This window comes from Setaria italica, chromosome IV, assembly GCF_000263155.2.
Source record: "Setaria italica strain Yugu1 chromosome IV, Setaria_italica_v2.0, whole genome shotgun sequence".
In the NCBI taxonomy this organism is placed as follows: domain Eukaryota; kingdom Viridiplantae; phylum Streptophyta; class Magnoliopsida; order Poales; family Poaceae; genus Setaria; species Setaria italica.
Genome location: NC_028453.1, coordinates 10,253,661 through 10,266,470, shown reverse-complemented (window position 1 = coordinate 10,266,470; position 12,810 = coordinate 10,253,661). Strand labels below are relative to the sequence as shown.

The 12,810-nt window shown below is 39.2% G+C and overlaps 1 protein-coding gene across 3 annotated transcripts in view; it reads left to right on the top strand.

Moving 5' to 3' along the window:
- The window catches only part of LOC101766914, a 31,251-nt gene extending 19,698 nt beyond the window's left edge, over positions 1 to 11,553 (top strand). Inside the window, exons 10-15 of one of the 3 annotated variants that reach the window (XR_001163948.2) lie at positions 7,779 to 7,833; positions 8,453 to 8,962; positions 9,065 to 9,196; positions 9,293 to 9,435; positions 10,674 to 10,904; positions 11,048 to 11,553. Coding sequence is in view for 2 of the 3 variants with exons in the window: in XM_004965078.4 (XP_004965135.1) it covers positions 7,779 to 7,833; positions 8,453 to 8,962; positions 9,065 to 9,196; positions 9,293 to 9,435; positions 10,836 to 10,904; positions 11,048 to 11,165 (1,027 nt within the window). In the remaining variant the exon portion in view is untranslated. The remainder of the gene's footprint in view (positions 1 to 7,778; positions 7,834 to 8,452; positions 8,963 to 9,064; positions 9,197 to 9,292; positions 9,436 to 10,673; positions 10,905 to 11,047) is intronic. The other 2 variants (XM_004965078.4, XM_022826218.1) reach the window with 2 other exon arrangements.
- Positions 11,554 to 12,810: the final 1,257 nt, after the last annotated feature.

Sequence of the window (12,810 nt, the reverse complement as noted above, 5' to 3'; positions counted from 1 at the left end):
TCATAAACTACAATAGAATTGTTCTAATACATTGCACATCATCATCATTTAATAGAACATTAATAACCTTCTTATGAAGGAATGTCCCTTGGTTATGATCGTGAAGTAAGTAGGGAGCAACATCTTTGGCTAATAGGATGCTTGGGTCAACCTCGACTCAAAACAAAGAAAGGTCATCAAATTAATCATAATCCTTTGACTTGTTAGTCTTGTCCACAATTCCATGATTTTTCTTTCCCCTACAAGAAATATATGGTGCTTTGGCTCATCGTGTAACTTAGCACCGTTCTATGACATGTCTTACACATAGAAAAGTCAAGTCACGTTATTGGCTAGGACGAATGGTTCGTCTCTATATCTAATCTTGTTGAGGTCCACTATTGTCATCCCATAACGGTCTATTGTTACGCCTCCTCTAGTAAGCTTCACCCATTGGTACTAAAAGAGAGGGACCTTTAAAGGTACATAGTTGAGTTCCCATATCTACTCTATGACATCATAGTATCTATCTTTTTTCCATTATTATCTATTGCAACTATATGGACACCACTATTTTGATTGGTGCTCTTTTGGTCTTGGCTCTTATGTAAAATGTGTACCCATTTATCTCGTGCCCTTGAAATATCAAGATTGAGACAGATGGTCCCGTAGCCAACCATGATAGTTGTTCATCAATCATGTCATTACCTAGGAATCATTGTCGCAACCAAGAGGCGGAAGTATCTATGTAATAACATGTAATCCACGCTTCATACTTTCCTAGGTACGTGGACCGTCCAAAGTTCTTGTGCTCCTCCACATACGTATGGAGCCACTAATGGTGATTGTTGCAGAACCGTGAAGTGTGCTTTACGGAATGAAGTGTCATCGATGTTCATATTAGTTTTCTTCTCTAGTGTGCTCTTTCCCTTAAGTCTCCCCTCATAGCGTGATACAAGGACCTCAATCGGATTAAGTTCATCAATGTAGTAAATACAAAACTTAATGGCCTCTTCTATTCTATATCCCTTGGCGATGCTTCATTCGGACGGGCATGATTACGAACGTACTTATTTAGGACTGCCATGAACCTCTCGAAAGGGAACATATTATGTAGGAATATAGGACCGAGAACAAAAATCTCTTCAACAAGGTGAACTAGGAGGTGGGTCATAGTATTAAAGAAGGAAGGTGGAAAGACCATCTCAAAACTGACAAGACACTAGACCATGTCATTATGTACCTTTATTAGATTGTTCGGATGGACTGCCTTCTACGAACTTGTACTAAGGACTGCACATGGCTTGATGATCGTCGACCTCACATTCTCTAGTAGAATACCCCTTAGTGCAACGGGCAGCAATTGTTTCATCAATACATGGCAGACATGGGACTTTAGATTTTGTGAATTTGTTCTCTTTCATATTTATTATTCCCTATATATTTGAGTAGTACTCGATTGGGACCTTGATACTATCCAAACAAGCAAACATGCTTTTCCTCTCTTCGTTGTTGAGAGTGTAGCTAGTAGGACATAAGTAATGTTGTCATTTCTCTCTTTCCTAGGTGTAGGCCATCGCATTGTTTCATACATTTTAGGTCCTGCCGTGCTTTCGATGTATCTTTTATCTTCCCATATGTACTTAGGAAGCCTAGCAGGTTCATGCAAAGATTCTTCATCAGGTGCATCACGTCGATTGAGTTGCGAATATCTAGAACTTCCCACTAAGGTAGCTCCCCAACTGGAGTGTGTTGGGGAGGTTGCGGCCTTTCCTATTACCTTTGTACATTTTATACGATGTCCTTCCTTAATGAAATGACACGCAGTTGTCCTATGTTGTTCAAGAAAAAAAATGGTAGCCCCCAAAATATAGACTTCTTCTTCCACATTGGTGCATGTCCATTATCATCATTCAGAACAGGTTGGTTACTAGGGCCCTTTCCAAATACTACCATCACTTCCTTTATCATATAAAATACATGTTTCCCATTACGGTACAAAGGCTTAGTATGATGGTTTGGCTCCCCTTTAAAATGGATGCCTTTTCTTCTCCACGGGTGGTTGGCAGGAAGAAATCGACGATGGTCCCATATACAAGACCTTGTTGTAGTGCTCCAAATACATTCTGTCAATAGCATCTAAACAGTGGGTGCATGCCCAATATCCCTTGTTTTGCTTGTCCTAGCAGGTTACTAAGTGCAAGCCAGTCATTCATGGTTACGAATAGCAATGCTCGTGGGTCAAAACTCTCATGTTTGTCTTTATCCCACACACGTACACCTTCCTTCCATAGGAGTAAAAGTTCCTCAACCAACAGTCTTAGGTACACATCAATGTTATTACCAAGTTGTTTTGGTTCTTGGATAAACACCAACATCATAATAAACTTCCACGTCATGCACAACCAAGGAGGAAGGTTGAAGATACATAGGGTCACAAGCCAAGTGTTATGACCACTACTTATCTCATCGAATAGATTCATTCCATTCGTGCTTAGAGGCTTCTTAGTTGCTAGCCTTTGGGAGCTAGACCACGTACGCCTCCGCCAAGGATGTGCTGCCAAAAATCAATGCCACAAGTGTGGTGCCAAATACACTTGCAAAAAGCTGTGGTAGCTAAGACATATAAACAACCAAGCAGGGGCCTCAACTAGTGTGGCTGCCAAACTTGTGGTGTGGCAAATTGTGGCTGGCAACTAAGCAATCCCTTAAACCAAACCTTATGTTCCTTGCATCCTTTTCAAAGTCTGAGAATTCTCTATCAAATTTTCTCTACTGGGATCCATCAGCAGGGTGTCTCAGCATCTCATCTTGCTTACATTCTTCTTTGTGCCATCATATCAACTTAGCATGCACATTGTTTTTGAACAAATGCTTCAAACTTGGTATTATAAAGAAATAAACACATCACCTTTGTGGGAACTCTCTTCTCGGGATGCTACCCTCAACATCACAAGGGTCATCTCACCTGATCTTATAATGCAGCGCGCCACACATAGGACAAGTATCCAATTTCTTATATTCCTCTAAGTGATAGAGGATACAATCATTAGGACATGCATAGATCTTCCATACCTCCAATCCCAGAGGGCAAACAACATGTTTCTACTTTGTACATTGTGACGCTAATTCATTACCTTAGAGAATCATGTTCTTTATGATTTTCAATAACTCCTCAAATCCTTTATTGGACACTCAATTTGTTGCCTTCCATTGCAGCAATTCAAGTGTGCTACCAAACTTTTTGTGCACCTATTTGCAATCTGGGCGCAACAATGTTTTGTGATCCTCTAACATACGCTCGAACTTCTTTGCCTTCTTCACACTTTCGCAGTCTTTCTGTGCATCTCGCAATGCCTGACCTAGATCATCTATAGGGCCTTCTTCTGCAACCTCTTCTTCGTACTCACCCATTGCAGTATCTGCAAAGGCATTGCCTTGAGTCCAGTCCGAAATGTTGTTATCATCATCATCCTCCATAATAACTCCTCTTTCCCTATGGTTGTCCAAACAAAATAGTTAGGCATGAAACCAAAACTATATATGTGAGCGTGAAGTCTTTTTGGAAGAGTAATCCTTCTTCTTTTTGCAAATTTTTCATGCACAACAAATGAAACATCACGGCGGCTTGTTGGTCTATGCCACTTTGAAAAAACCATGTAGGCCATAAATGTACTCCATCGAGTGTTTGTTTGCGTTGTACATCCATTGCTAGTCCATTTGCATTGTATGCACAAAAATATTATTTAATACATGTAAATTGTGCCACTTATATAATAAATTCATTATTTTTTGTTCATAGAAATATATTTATTTATCATCTACACTATTATGCTACAACAAATACATTTCTCATCCTCATTCCCTTTAAAAAAACCCAATTCCTCTCAATTTCCAAAATGCAACTAAAGTAAGTAATTCATTATTTTTTCATATAAATATATATATTATTACCTAAATAATTATAATAACAAAATATCCCCCATTCCCTTCCTAAAGGCACAAGAGTAAAAGCTACAAAAATCAATACTTCAACTACCACAAGAATTAGAGCTCCTAAAAAATCCTTAGCAAAGACTCTCCATTTGAAACAACCACAAATTTATCAATTTCTAAAGCAAGAAATGCACCATATATATATGAAACATAAAAGATTGGAGGGTCAAGTTGATAACCTTTGGAGTCTTTTAGATGAGCAAATCTCCACAAAATTTGTGGGGAATTTCGGTAGCACCTTCCCTAGGGCCAAGTAGCCATGAACAGGGAGCTCATCTCTGTTCATGGCTCGAGCCCGGAAGGAAGAAAGACTTTTCATAGTTTGCAGTTTAGTACCGGTTGAAGCTCCAACTAGTACTAATGGGTGTTATTTAATACCGTGTGGAGCCTCTAGCCGGTACTAGTGTGCCTAATCACCATTAGTACCGGTTGGGGCTCCAACTTGTACTAAATGTGACCCATTAGTACCGGTTAGAGCCTCCAACCGGTATGAATAGCCACATGAGAGACTAGCCGTTAGGTCCGGTACTAATAGTTACATTAGTACTACCGGGTCTGTTCTCGCCCAGTACTAACACGCTGGATGAATGCTCGATTTTTTACTAGTGCCTGCAACTTCTAATGGACAAGGTGGCTGCCAGCATGCCAAATGGAAATCTCCATTGATGAACAAAGCTGGCCGTCTCACCACGGTCAAAAAAGACCATGAACTGCAAGTGCATTCGCACCATAAGGTCATCTAGCTCTGATTTGGACAGACCGGTGGATGGGAGCAACTAACCTCACCATGCATGATCGCTCCTGATCTGATATGTGAAAGTTAGTTCGGCCGCTAAATGTGCAGGTCGTTAGTCCGTACCTGGAGCTTTGGCATGTTGCTCAAACTATGCAACTTCAGCTGATAGTGGAGGATGTCTGATCATCGTGTCTTTTTAAAACCTAGTACTCCCTCCGTTTTAAATTGTAGGTTGTTTTGACTTTTCTAATCTAGAAAAGTCAAAACGACCTACAATTTGAAATGGAGGGAGTAGACCATATTATCTTAATTATTGTAGCTCACCAACCTCCTATTACGAATCGTCCTTCAATATTTTCAGAACTCATCCATATATATATGCAGCCTAGCAGCCAATGTGTTAGATGGGTGCGACTGGGTGTCGCTTCAGGCAACAAATTCTTCATTTGTCACCCAAAGCCGATCACTCTATCAGCACAAAAGGAGAACACCTCACGCATAGACGTCTCGCGCACATGCATCAGTCGATGCACTTGAGAGAGGAGTAATATAAAAAGCAGGCTTGCTCACATCATCCGCGCATGCAAATGTGTTTCAAGACATAAAATCTATCAATTTCAAACCGATCATCTAAATCAATTTCCGATTGCATCATAATATTTTTTTACAATAATTTCTTTAAAACAATACCATAATTGACTATATTTGAATGACTTTTTCTAAAGTTAGAACATATCTTATTACTGCAAACAAATACTTGGATAATAAGAAGAACAAATGAATATTTTCCATAAATAAATAATTTAACATTCTGAAAAAATAGTCAATAAAGTGAACAAATGACTCCACATGTGGATAAAATCATTCTACATTAAAAATAAATACATCCAAAATCACGAACAAAGTTATCGTACAGAAGAACTTATCACCATCCCATGAGCCAGAACCCAACAGGCCAATTCCACCGAAGCCCACAACCAATCAAATCCTTGAGCCTAATTCGACACAAACGATTAGCCTAATGGGGGTTTAGGCCTGTCCCGTTATATGTTTTGATCTCTCACAATCAATTTTCAACGTAGGAGTACATCTAAAATTGTGGTCGGTTATAGCTGGGATTCAATGCAAAGATTTAAAATAAAAGATGCAGCCTGCAAAGAGAATACAAAAACAAACAGAAGTGCATTGCAGTGCATAGTAACCATAATAGACGCACAGAGTACATTCGAGTAGTACAACAGCTCTGGTTCGAGGACAAGCATATGAGCACTTTAACTATGATTACAGTTTACGCATAATTTGATTAGTGGTGGCGCGAAAAGACTCTAATACCCTCATTTGTTAGCCACATGTAGTAAGTTTTAGCATGCAAATCAGATCTGATCACTTAATTAGGTATGTAGTTAGATCTATTTTCTAGGAGTGCACTTTTTTATGGGATTTTTTTTCAAAAGTTAGGATTATACTTTTCATGAGATGGAGGGAGTAACTTGTTTAGAAGCAGCTTCTGCTTCTGGAGCTTGTGCTCCCTCTTCTTCTGCACCAGCACCAGAACCACCGGCTCCACCTCCTAGTCCTGCATTGTTCAGGGGAACAGCTAAAGTGCTCAACAAGTTATGCATGTCAAGTGTGAGCACCCAGCAAATAGACTAGATGATCGATATAGATAACCAATAATAGAATTGAATAGCTAATGCAAGTGCAGGAGAATCATTGACAAGTTTGCAAGTTGATATATCTTTGATATTCACACATGGGCCATACTGATCTCTGGTTTGGCAAAGGGGAACAGATCAGTAATGATGATATTTTGTAAAGCAAGTACCTTCTTCTGGCTAAAATTGCAGCACGGCAACTATTGGGGTGTTTGGATCCCCAGGCTAAACTAGTCTCTGTCACATCGAATGTTTGGACACTAATTAGAAGTATTAAATATAGGCTAATTATAAAACTAATTTCACAACCCCTAGGCTAAATCACGAGATGAATCTATTAAGCCTAATTAGTCCATGATTTGACAATATGATGCTACAGTAAACATTCACTAATGATGGATTAATTAGGCTTAATAGATTAGTCTCGCGATTTAGCCTAGGAGTTCTACAATTAGTTTTGTAATTAGTTCATGTTTAGTCCTCCTAATTAGCATCCAAATATCCGATGTGACACGGATTAAATTTTAGCTCCAGGATCCTACATTCTTCTGACTAAAGCTGCAGCAATACAGTTACCTTATCTGCTAGACATGATTGGCAAAGAAGCTAAGCAGAGCTGAGCTCTTTATGACCACGAGTTCTGGATGTTAACCAACAGACTTCCATTATTTACATGGTATAAGGCTGTAGATCAGACGTTGATCTTGCATTGGACCACCAGTAATCATATTCTTTCCATGTTTCTTGCACTGCTATGAATCCTTGCTTTGCGAACCAAGTTCTACATGCTACAACTGGTCCAGATTTTTTAGATAGTTCTACAGTTTAATTCATATAATTTACCTCATCAGCATGGATACAAAGGAACAATGGTTAAAAGGAGAAGTAAAAATAGAACTATTGCGAGGAAGCATTGAAAGAATTTACAAGTGTGTATTAGAATACTGCAAGTATACATCTTGAGTCATGGTCAACACAAGGGGACGAAGAGGACGGAATGATTATCGCCGAGAAGGTGGACAGATGATATGGATGCCGCAAGAGAAAGTGCTGAGTCGCCGTCGGCTCCAAGTCCCGCCACCTCAGCAGCACCTTGCAGCGCCGCCACCCCATTTTGTGTCACCTGTGCTCGCCTGTTCCACGCCTTGGGAGGATTCGAGGGTCAGTTCCCGAGCCGGGGTGAATGGAAAAGGCAGGTCTTAAAATTTGGGATTGGGGGGGGGGGGTTGTGGGGTGGCGTTGTACCCCCTAGATTCACCCCTTCTGTAACACTATGTGTGTACGTGCATTTGATTGACCTACATTGTAATACATACCTTTCATGCGTATTCTAAAAACATATCTAAAAAAGAATGTGGAGCTAGATTTGTGTCTACTTAGTTTGTGACAAATTTATACTTGTCGTGATGCAGGATCCTGAGGGCATGCTTTTTGGATGCATTCGAGGTATGGGACTACCATAGGATGGTAAGTGACTGCTCGCAGCTAACGTCGTTTTTGCGAAAAGGGAACTTTATTGATTACTTATGATCGATTCCTAAGGTTTTAATTCGTCAGCTGTAGCTGTTGATATAGCCTGGAATATCCGTTTAATGCAAAATACAGCAATTTTTGCTCGTGTGCAATATAGCCACTATAGTCTTATTTAGATCTGCTGTTAGCTGTTTTATAGTTCTGTCGCTAAACCCTTTAGTCGGAGATTTAAAACACTGATTGCCCACACAATGAGGAACCTGAGTCAGCTATCGCGTGCTTCCATCTAACCGTACATCCACGCTGGAGGGCGACAAGCAACCCCGCACGTTGTTCCTCACCTTCGGCAATGACAGCCATGTAAAATGCTCATTTTAGGAACAAACCCCCCCCCCCCCCCCTATTATGTTATGGGCAACAGTGTCATAATATATCAATGCCACCCGTGGCAATGAAAATATGGAGCTTACTTTGAAAAGTAGGACAAGCATTTTTGTGGTAATAATGATTAAAGTTTTTCCGTACCGGATGCTATGCTTGTTACCAAATTGAAAAATTCTTTCATGTGTACTATTTGGGCTCGGAAAGCTACATGGTATAAATCTGCGCGCAGGAAAAGATGCACTTCTGTTTTGCCCAACCGCAAAAAGTCAACTGGATTCCCAGTGAAGAGGCCGATATATATGGTGATGCTGATGGGCAACTATACCTACCAACAGGGATACCGAAGTTGGTTTCACGAAAGAGATGGATTTTGGTTGGGTCTAGCACTCAATATAGCAGACGAGATGTTGGTTACATATATGTGTACAGTTATATGGCAGTGAAAAATTTCAAGGGATCCAAAACATATATATTATCAAAAATAAAGAGTTTTAAGGCCCATGAAAGAGGTAGTGTGTTATTGGAAGTCCATCCATCTCGACCGTATGTGCTGTCATCATTAGTTCCTGTTAATGGATCCAGTAGGAATGTACCAATGCACGTCATTAAGCTGTGGGACTGGGAGAGTGGCTGGGATTGTGTTCAGACATTTAACATGGAAGACTGTGCACGACAACTTAAATTTAGCCCAAAGGACCAAGATACTTTTGTTACAATTTCCCAACAGAAAGATGTAAAGGTACATGAATTTTATGTTTTCTTCCATCATGAATGTTTGATAAACATGATTGCAGGCTGTCCGTGTTAACATATGCGGAATGTTCTTGTGTTCGAAATATAGGTATGGGATATTGATTCTCGAAAATGTAAATCTACATTGCCCGTGACAGACGAGGTTTCGTGTTTTGATTTCTTTACTCAAGGTGGAAAGCAATACTTGATCATTGTTCATCGCAATGAATTTAAGTCCACGGTACGTAAGGCATCTTTATTTAGGAATGAACTGGTTGTTTATCGAATCACTGTCTACACGAAATATTGACGCAATGACTTTTTTTCCCTGAGTCAGATATGGGACTACGATACAGGGACTCTTGTTGAAACTCTGAAAGAGAAGAATATATCTACTGCTTGTTCCCATCCTGAACTTCCGGTACTAATTACAGGCTCCAAAGACGGAAGAGTCTCCCTATGGAGCTCCAGTACGTTCAAGTATGCATTCTAGTTTTCCTCACATGCTTTAATTGTGCCCGTAGTTTACAACCATAACCGTACCCTGTCGTTGTTGATCTTAGAGTTTTATTGCATAGTAGACTATGAAAAATACTTCCTCTGTGATAGAGGTATAACAATGAAATTTTTGAAAAGTCACTATTCTAGAAACTATTCTTTATCCATGCACTGGCCCATGATGATGGCACCACAATATATATAATCACAGTTCAATCCGTATCATATGATCCACTTTCATTATTACTGATATATACCAATAATTATTTAGGCATGATATATACGATGTAGTGTTGAGTTCGCAACTCCTTGATATATTTTTTTAGATATGAACGGGCCTGTTGTGGTCTTTGAGGTACATATAAATCCAGTGCAACTATATTTTCTTCCTGAAAAAGAACGTAGAATGAATTTAGTAATTTACAGAATTGTCAAAAGTACAAAACCAGCAGATAAATCGGTAAAAGAGAAATAATTTTACCTCCTTGAAATCTGTTTCCATTCAGGTCAACACCAATGAGCCTAATCACGCAAATATATGAAATATGGAGGTGATCAGATGTAAACTCAATACATATTGTCGACTCATTGTAAACGGAAGGCAAATGTCAAGAGAAAAAAAAACATATATTTCGGATAAAAAATACTGATACATTTGGAATTGAAATGCAGAGGGCAAGAGTATAGACATGAGAATAAAAGGTTCTTTTTTTCTTTTGGCCAACACCTTTCGTTGGCTGAATAATAAACATATTCTGAGAACAGGTAGCTGTCCTTGTTTTGCACCAATCATGAACAACTGGCAGTGCATGCAACAATACTTTTAAGTACCACGGATCATTAATTGGATGAAAGAATGTTCATGTATCTATATAATAAGCTTGTGCCAACATGAGGAACTGATACCTTATTGAACTACTCCCTAAATACCAGACTATAAATCATTCTAGTTTTGTTTTAAGTCAAACTTCTCTTACTTTGACCAAAGTTATAGAAAGATATACAAATATCTACAACATCAAGCTACTTTCATTAGATACGTCATGTTAATATTGATTGTCCATTTATTTGATATTGTAGATTTTAATATTTTTTTAGTAAATTTGTCAAAGTTAGATAATAAGTTTTGACTTAGGATAAAACTAAAGTGACTTATAATTTAAGACATAGGGAGTATTTATTAGAATTATATACACCTAAGAGTTACTTTACTGTGACAGTGGGAACAGTATATTTTAGCTAGTCTGCTGTGACAGTGTGTGAATTCCTAGATGGAATTGTCAATCACTTCTACATAGAGACATCAATGTGGTGTTCGATGTTCTTCGCTTACATTCTTATGAAGACATTTTCATTGCAATTTGTGCTCCATACTCTTTCAGTCTTGTGGGCGTACTGAACTGTTATCTTGGAAAGGTAATTACTGTATCCGGCGTGAAGGGAACAGAAAGGTTCGTGTCTAAAAGTATAAGTGTGTTAAGTGTGTAAGTGTGTGTGTGAGAGAGAGAGAGAGAGCAGCATGTATTTGTTCACCTTTTCCTTAATTTCCTCCATTGTCAAACATTTGTAATGTAGAATATGTTAAATGTTGCAGGATTGTAATAGAACATGAACATGGAATTGCAGTTGTTGGAATTGGCCATATGCTAGAAAGTGAAAGACCAGATGGGTCAGAGGGAGAAGCGAGCTTGGGGATAGATAAAGATACATAAAGGAGGAGGCTAGCTGGTACTCCCTTCTTTTCAAACTGTAAATCGTTTTGACTTTTCTAGATATATATATTTTGCTATGTATCTGGATATAATCTATATCTAGGTGCATAGTAAAAATAATGTATCTAGAAAAACTAAAACGATCTCAATTTAAAATGAAGGGAGTGTTAGTTTTCTATTTGTTATAATTGCATAATTCGGCGCATCGATCACCAATACTCCGTTGTCTCACGTTGGTTGATTAAGATTTGAATGAAACTAAATATTCTGTTGGTAAGTTGAGTACGCGTCAGAGGTGACATAATAATATATGTATGCTGTTATTGATGTTCTGGAACTCAGACGGTACTTAATGAAGGGTTGTAATCTCATATATAGTTACGCATCAGTGTTCTACAATATCTCTTCATGCATGCGTCCGTAAGCACTAGTCAGCCTGATCAAGCAACTGCCGAACGCACACGCAGGGAAATACACCAATGATCAAATCATCACTTCTACCGCATTGCATAAGTTTGATCAAATGCGCAGCAGCATTTCTATCCGAAAAGCTAGTACCGTGAAATTTTCAAATCTGACAACGCAGTGTTAAAACATTCGATAATGTTACTCCTTTTCACCACATTCAGCAAAATCCTAATCAAGGAAGTATGCACTTGTAAACTGCTGCAAGTGTGGTCTTGGAAAATATATAATTCATTTAGAAACTAATAAGTTTACTTAGCAGTATAGTGACATGTGAAGTTAGTGCTCTTTGAACATTCTTTTCAATCCTTGCAACATCCTCGCAGGTGCATAAGTGCATTCGGATACTGTGGATCGATCGGAGGCGTCGTCGACATTTCACATTTGTATCTCGTCATGACCCACGTAACATGCAACAACATGCATGGGTCCTAGAAACTTACCGCACGACCACTGTCCTCAATATATGCATGGATAGTCCATGGTCCATGCAACTCTCATCGTCGTTTACAAGAAGATCAGTTCGATCAAAGAACCTACTCGAGCTGTGCTGAACGAGATCGCGATAGGGTTGTTTCGCAGCTCAAATATGGCAATAACGAGAGTGAATATTGCTGCCATGCCAGTTATACTCCTGCTCATCTTGGCGCTCTGGGCCGTGTCAGGTGCGGCAAAGCCGTTGAGCAGCGAAGTATGGTTGCCGGCAGGCGAGGCCGTCTCCGGCGACGAAGGTGTTGTGCAGTTCCTCCATCAAATATACCTGCAACAGCTGGGGGCGGGGCCCTCGTGCGGCACCAACAGCTCAAATCTATGAAAGATTCTGGCTTACAGAATAGTGGAGGAGAGCCCATAAAACAACCTGCTTTTGAGCTTGACATCGTTCGTGACCGTTGCTTTCATAGAGGAGAGGGTAATGTTAATTGGATGCGTGGCCGCAGTGGTGCTGATATTCTTTATAGTTTGTTCTTTCAACTTACTTTTGGGTTGCGTTGTGTGTTGGTTTGATTCGTTGCCTTCAGTTTGGGTTTATATTCATTCTTTTGTTCAGTTTTGTGACCAAGAACTACTCATTTAAGTTTTTTTAATAAAAAGATCTGTTTATATTTAATGTTTTCGTATTTTTTCCTTCAATTTTAAGATTAAACACATGTGTGTTTCCGTCTGTACTATATGAAGGATT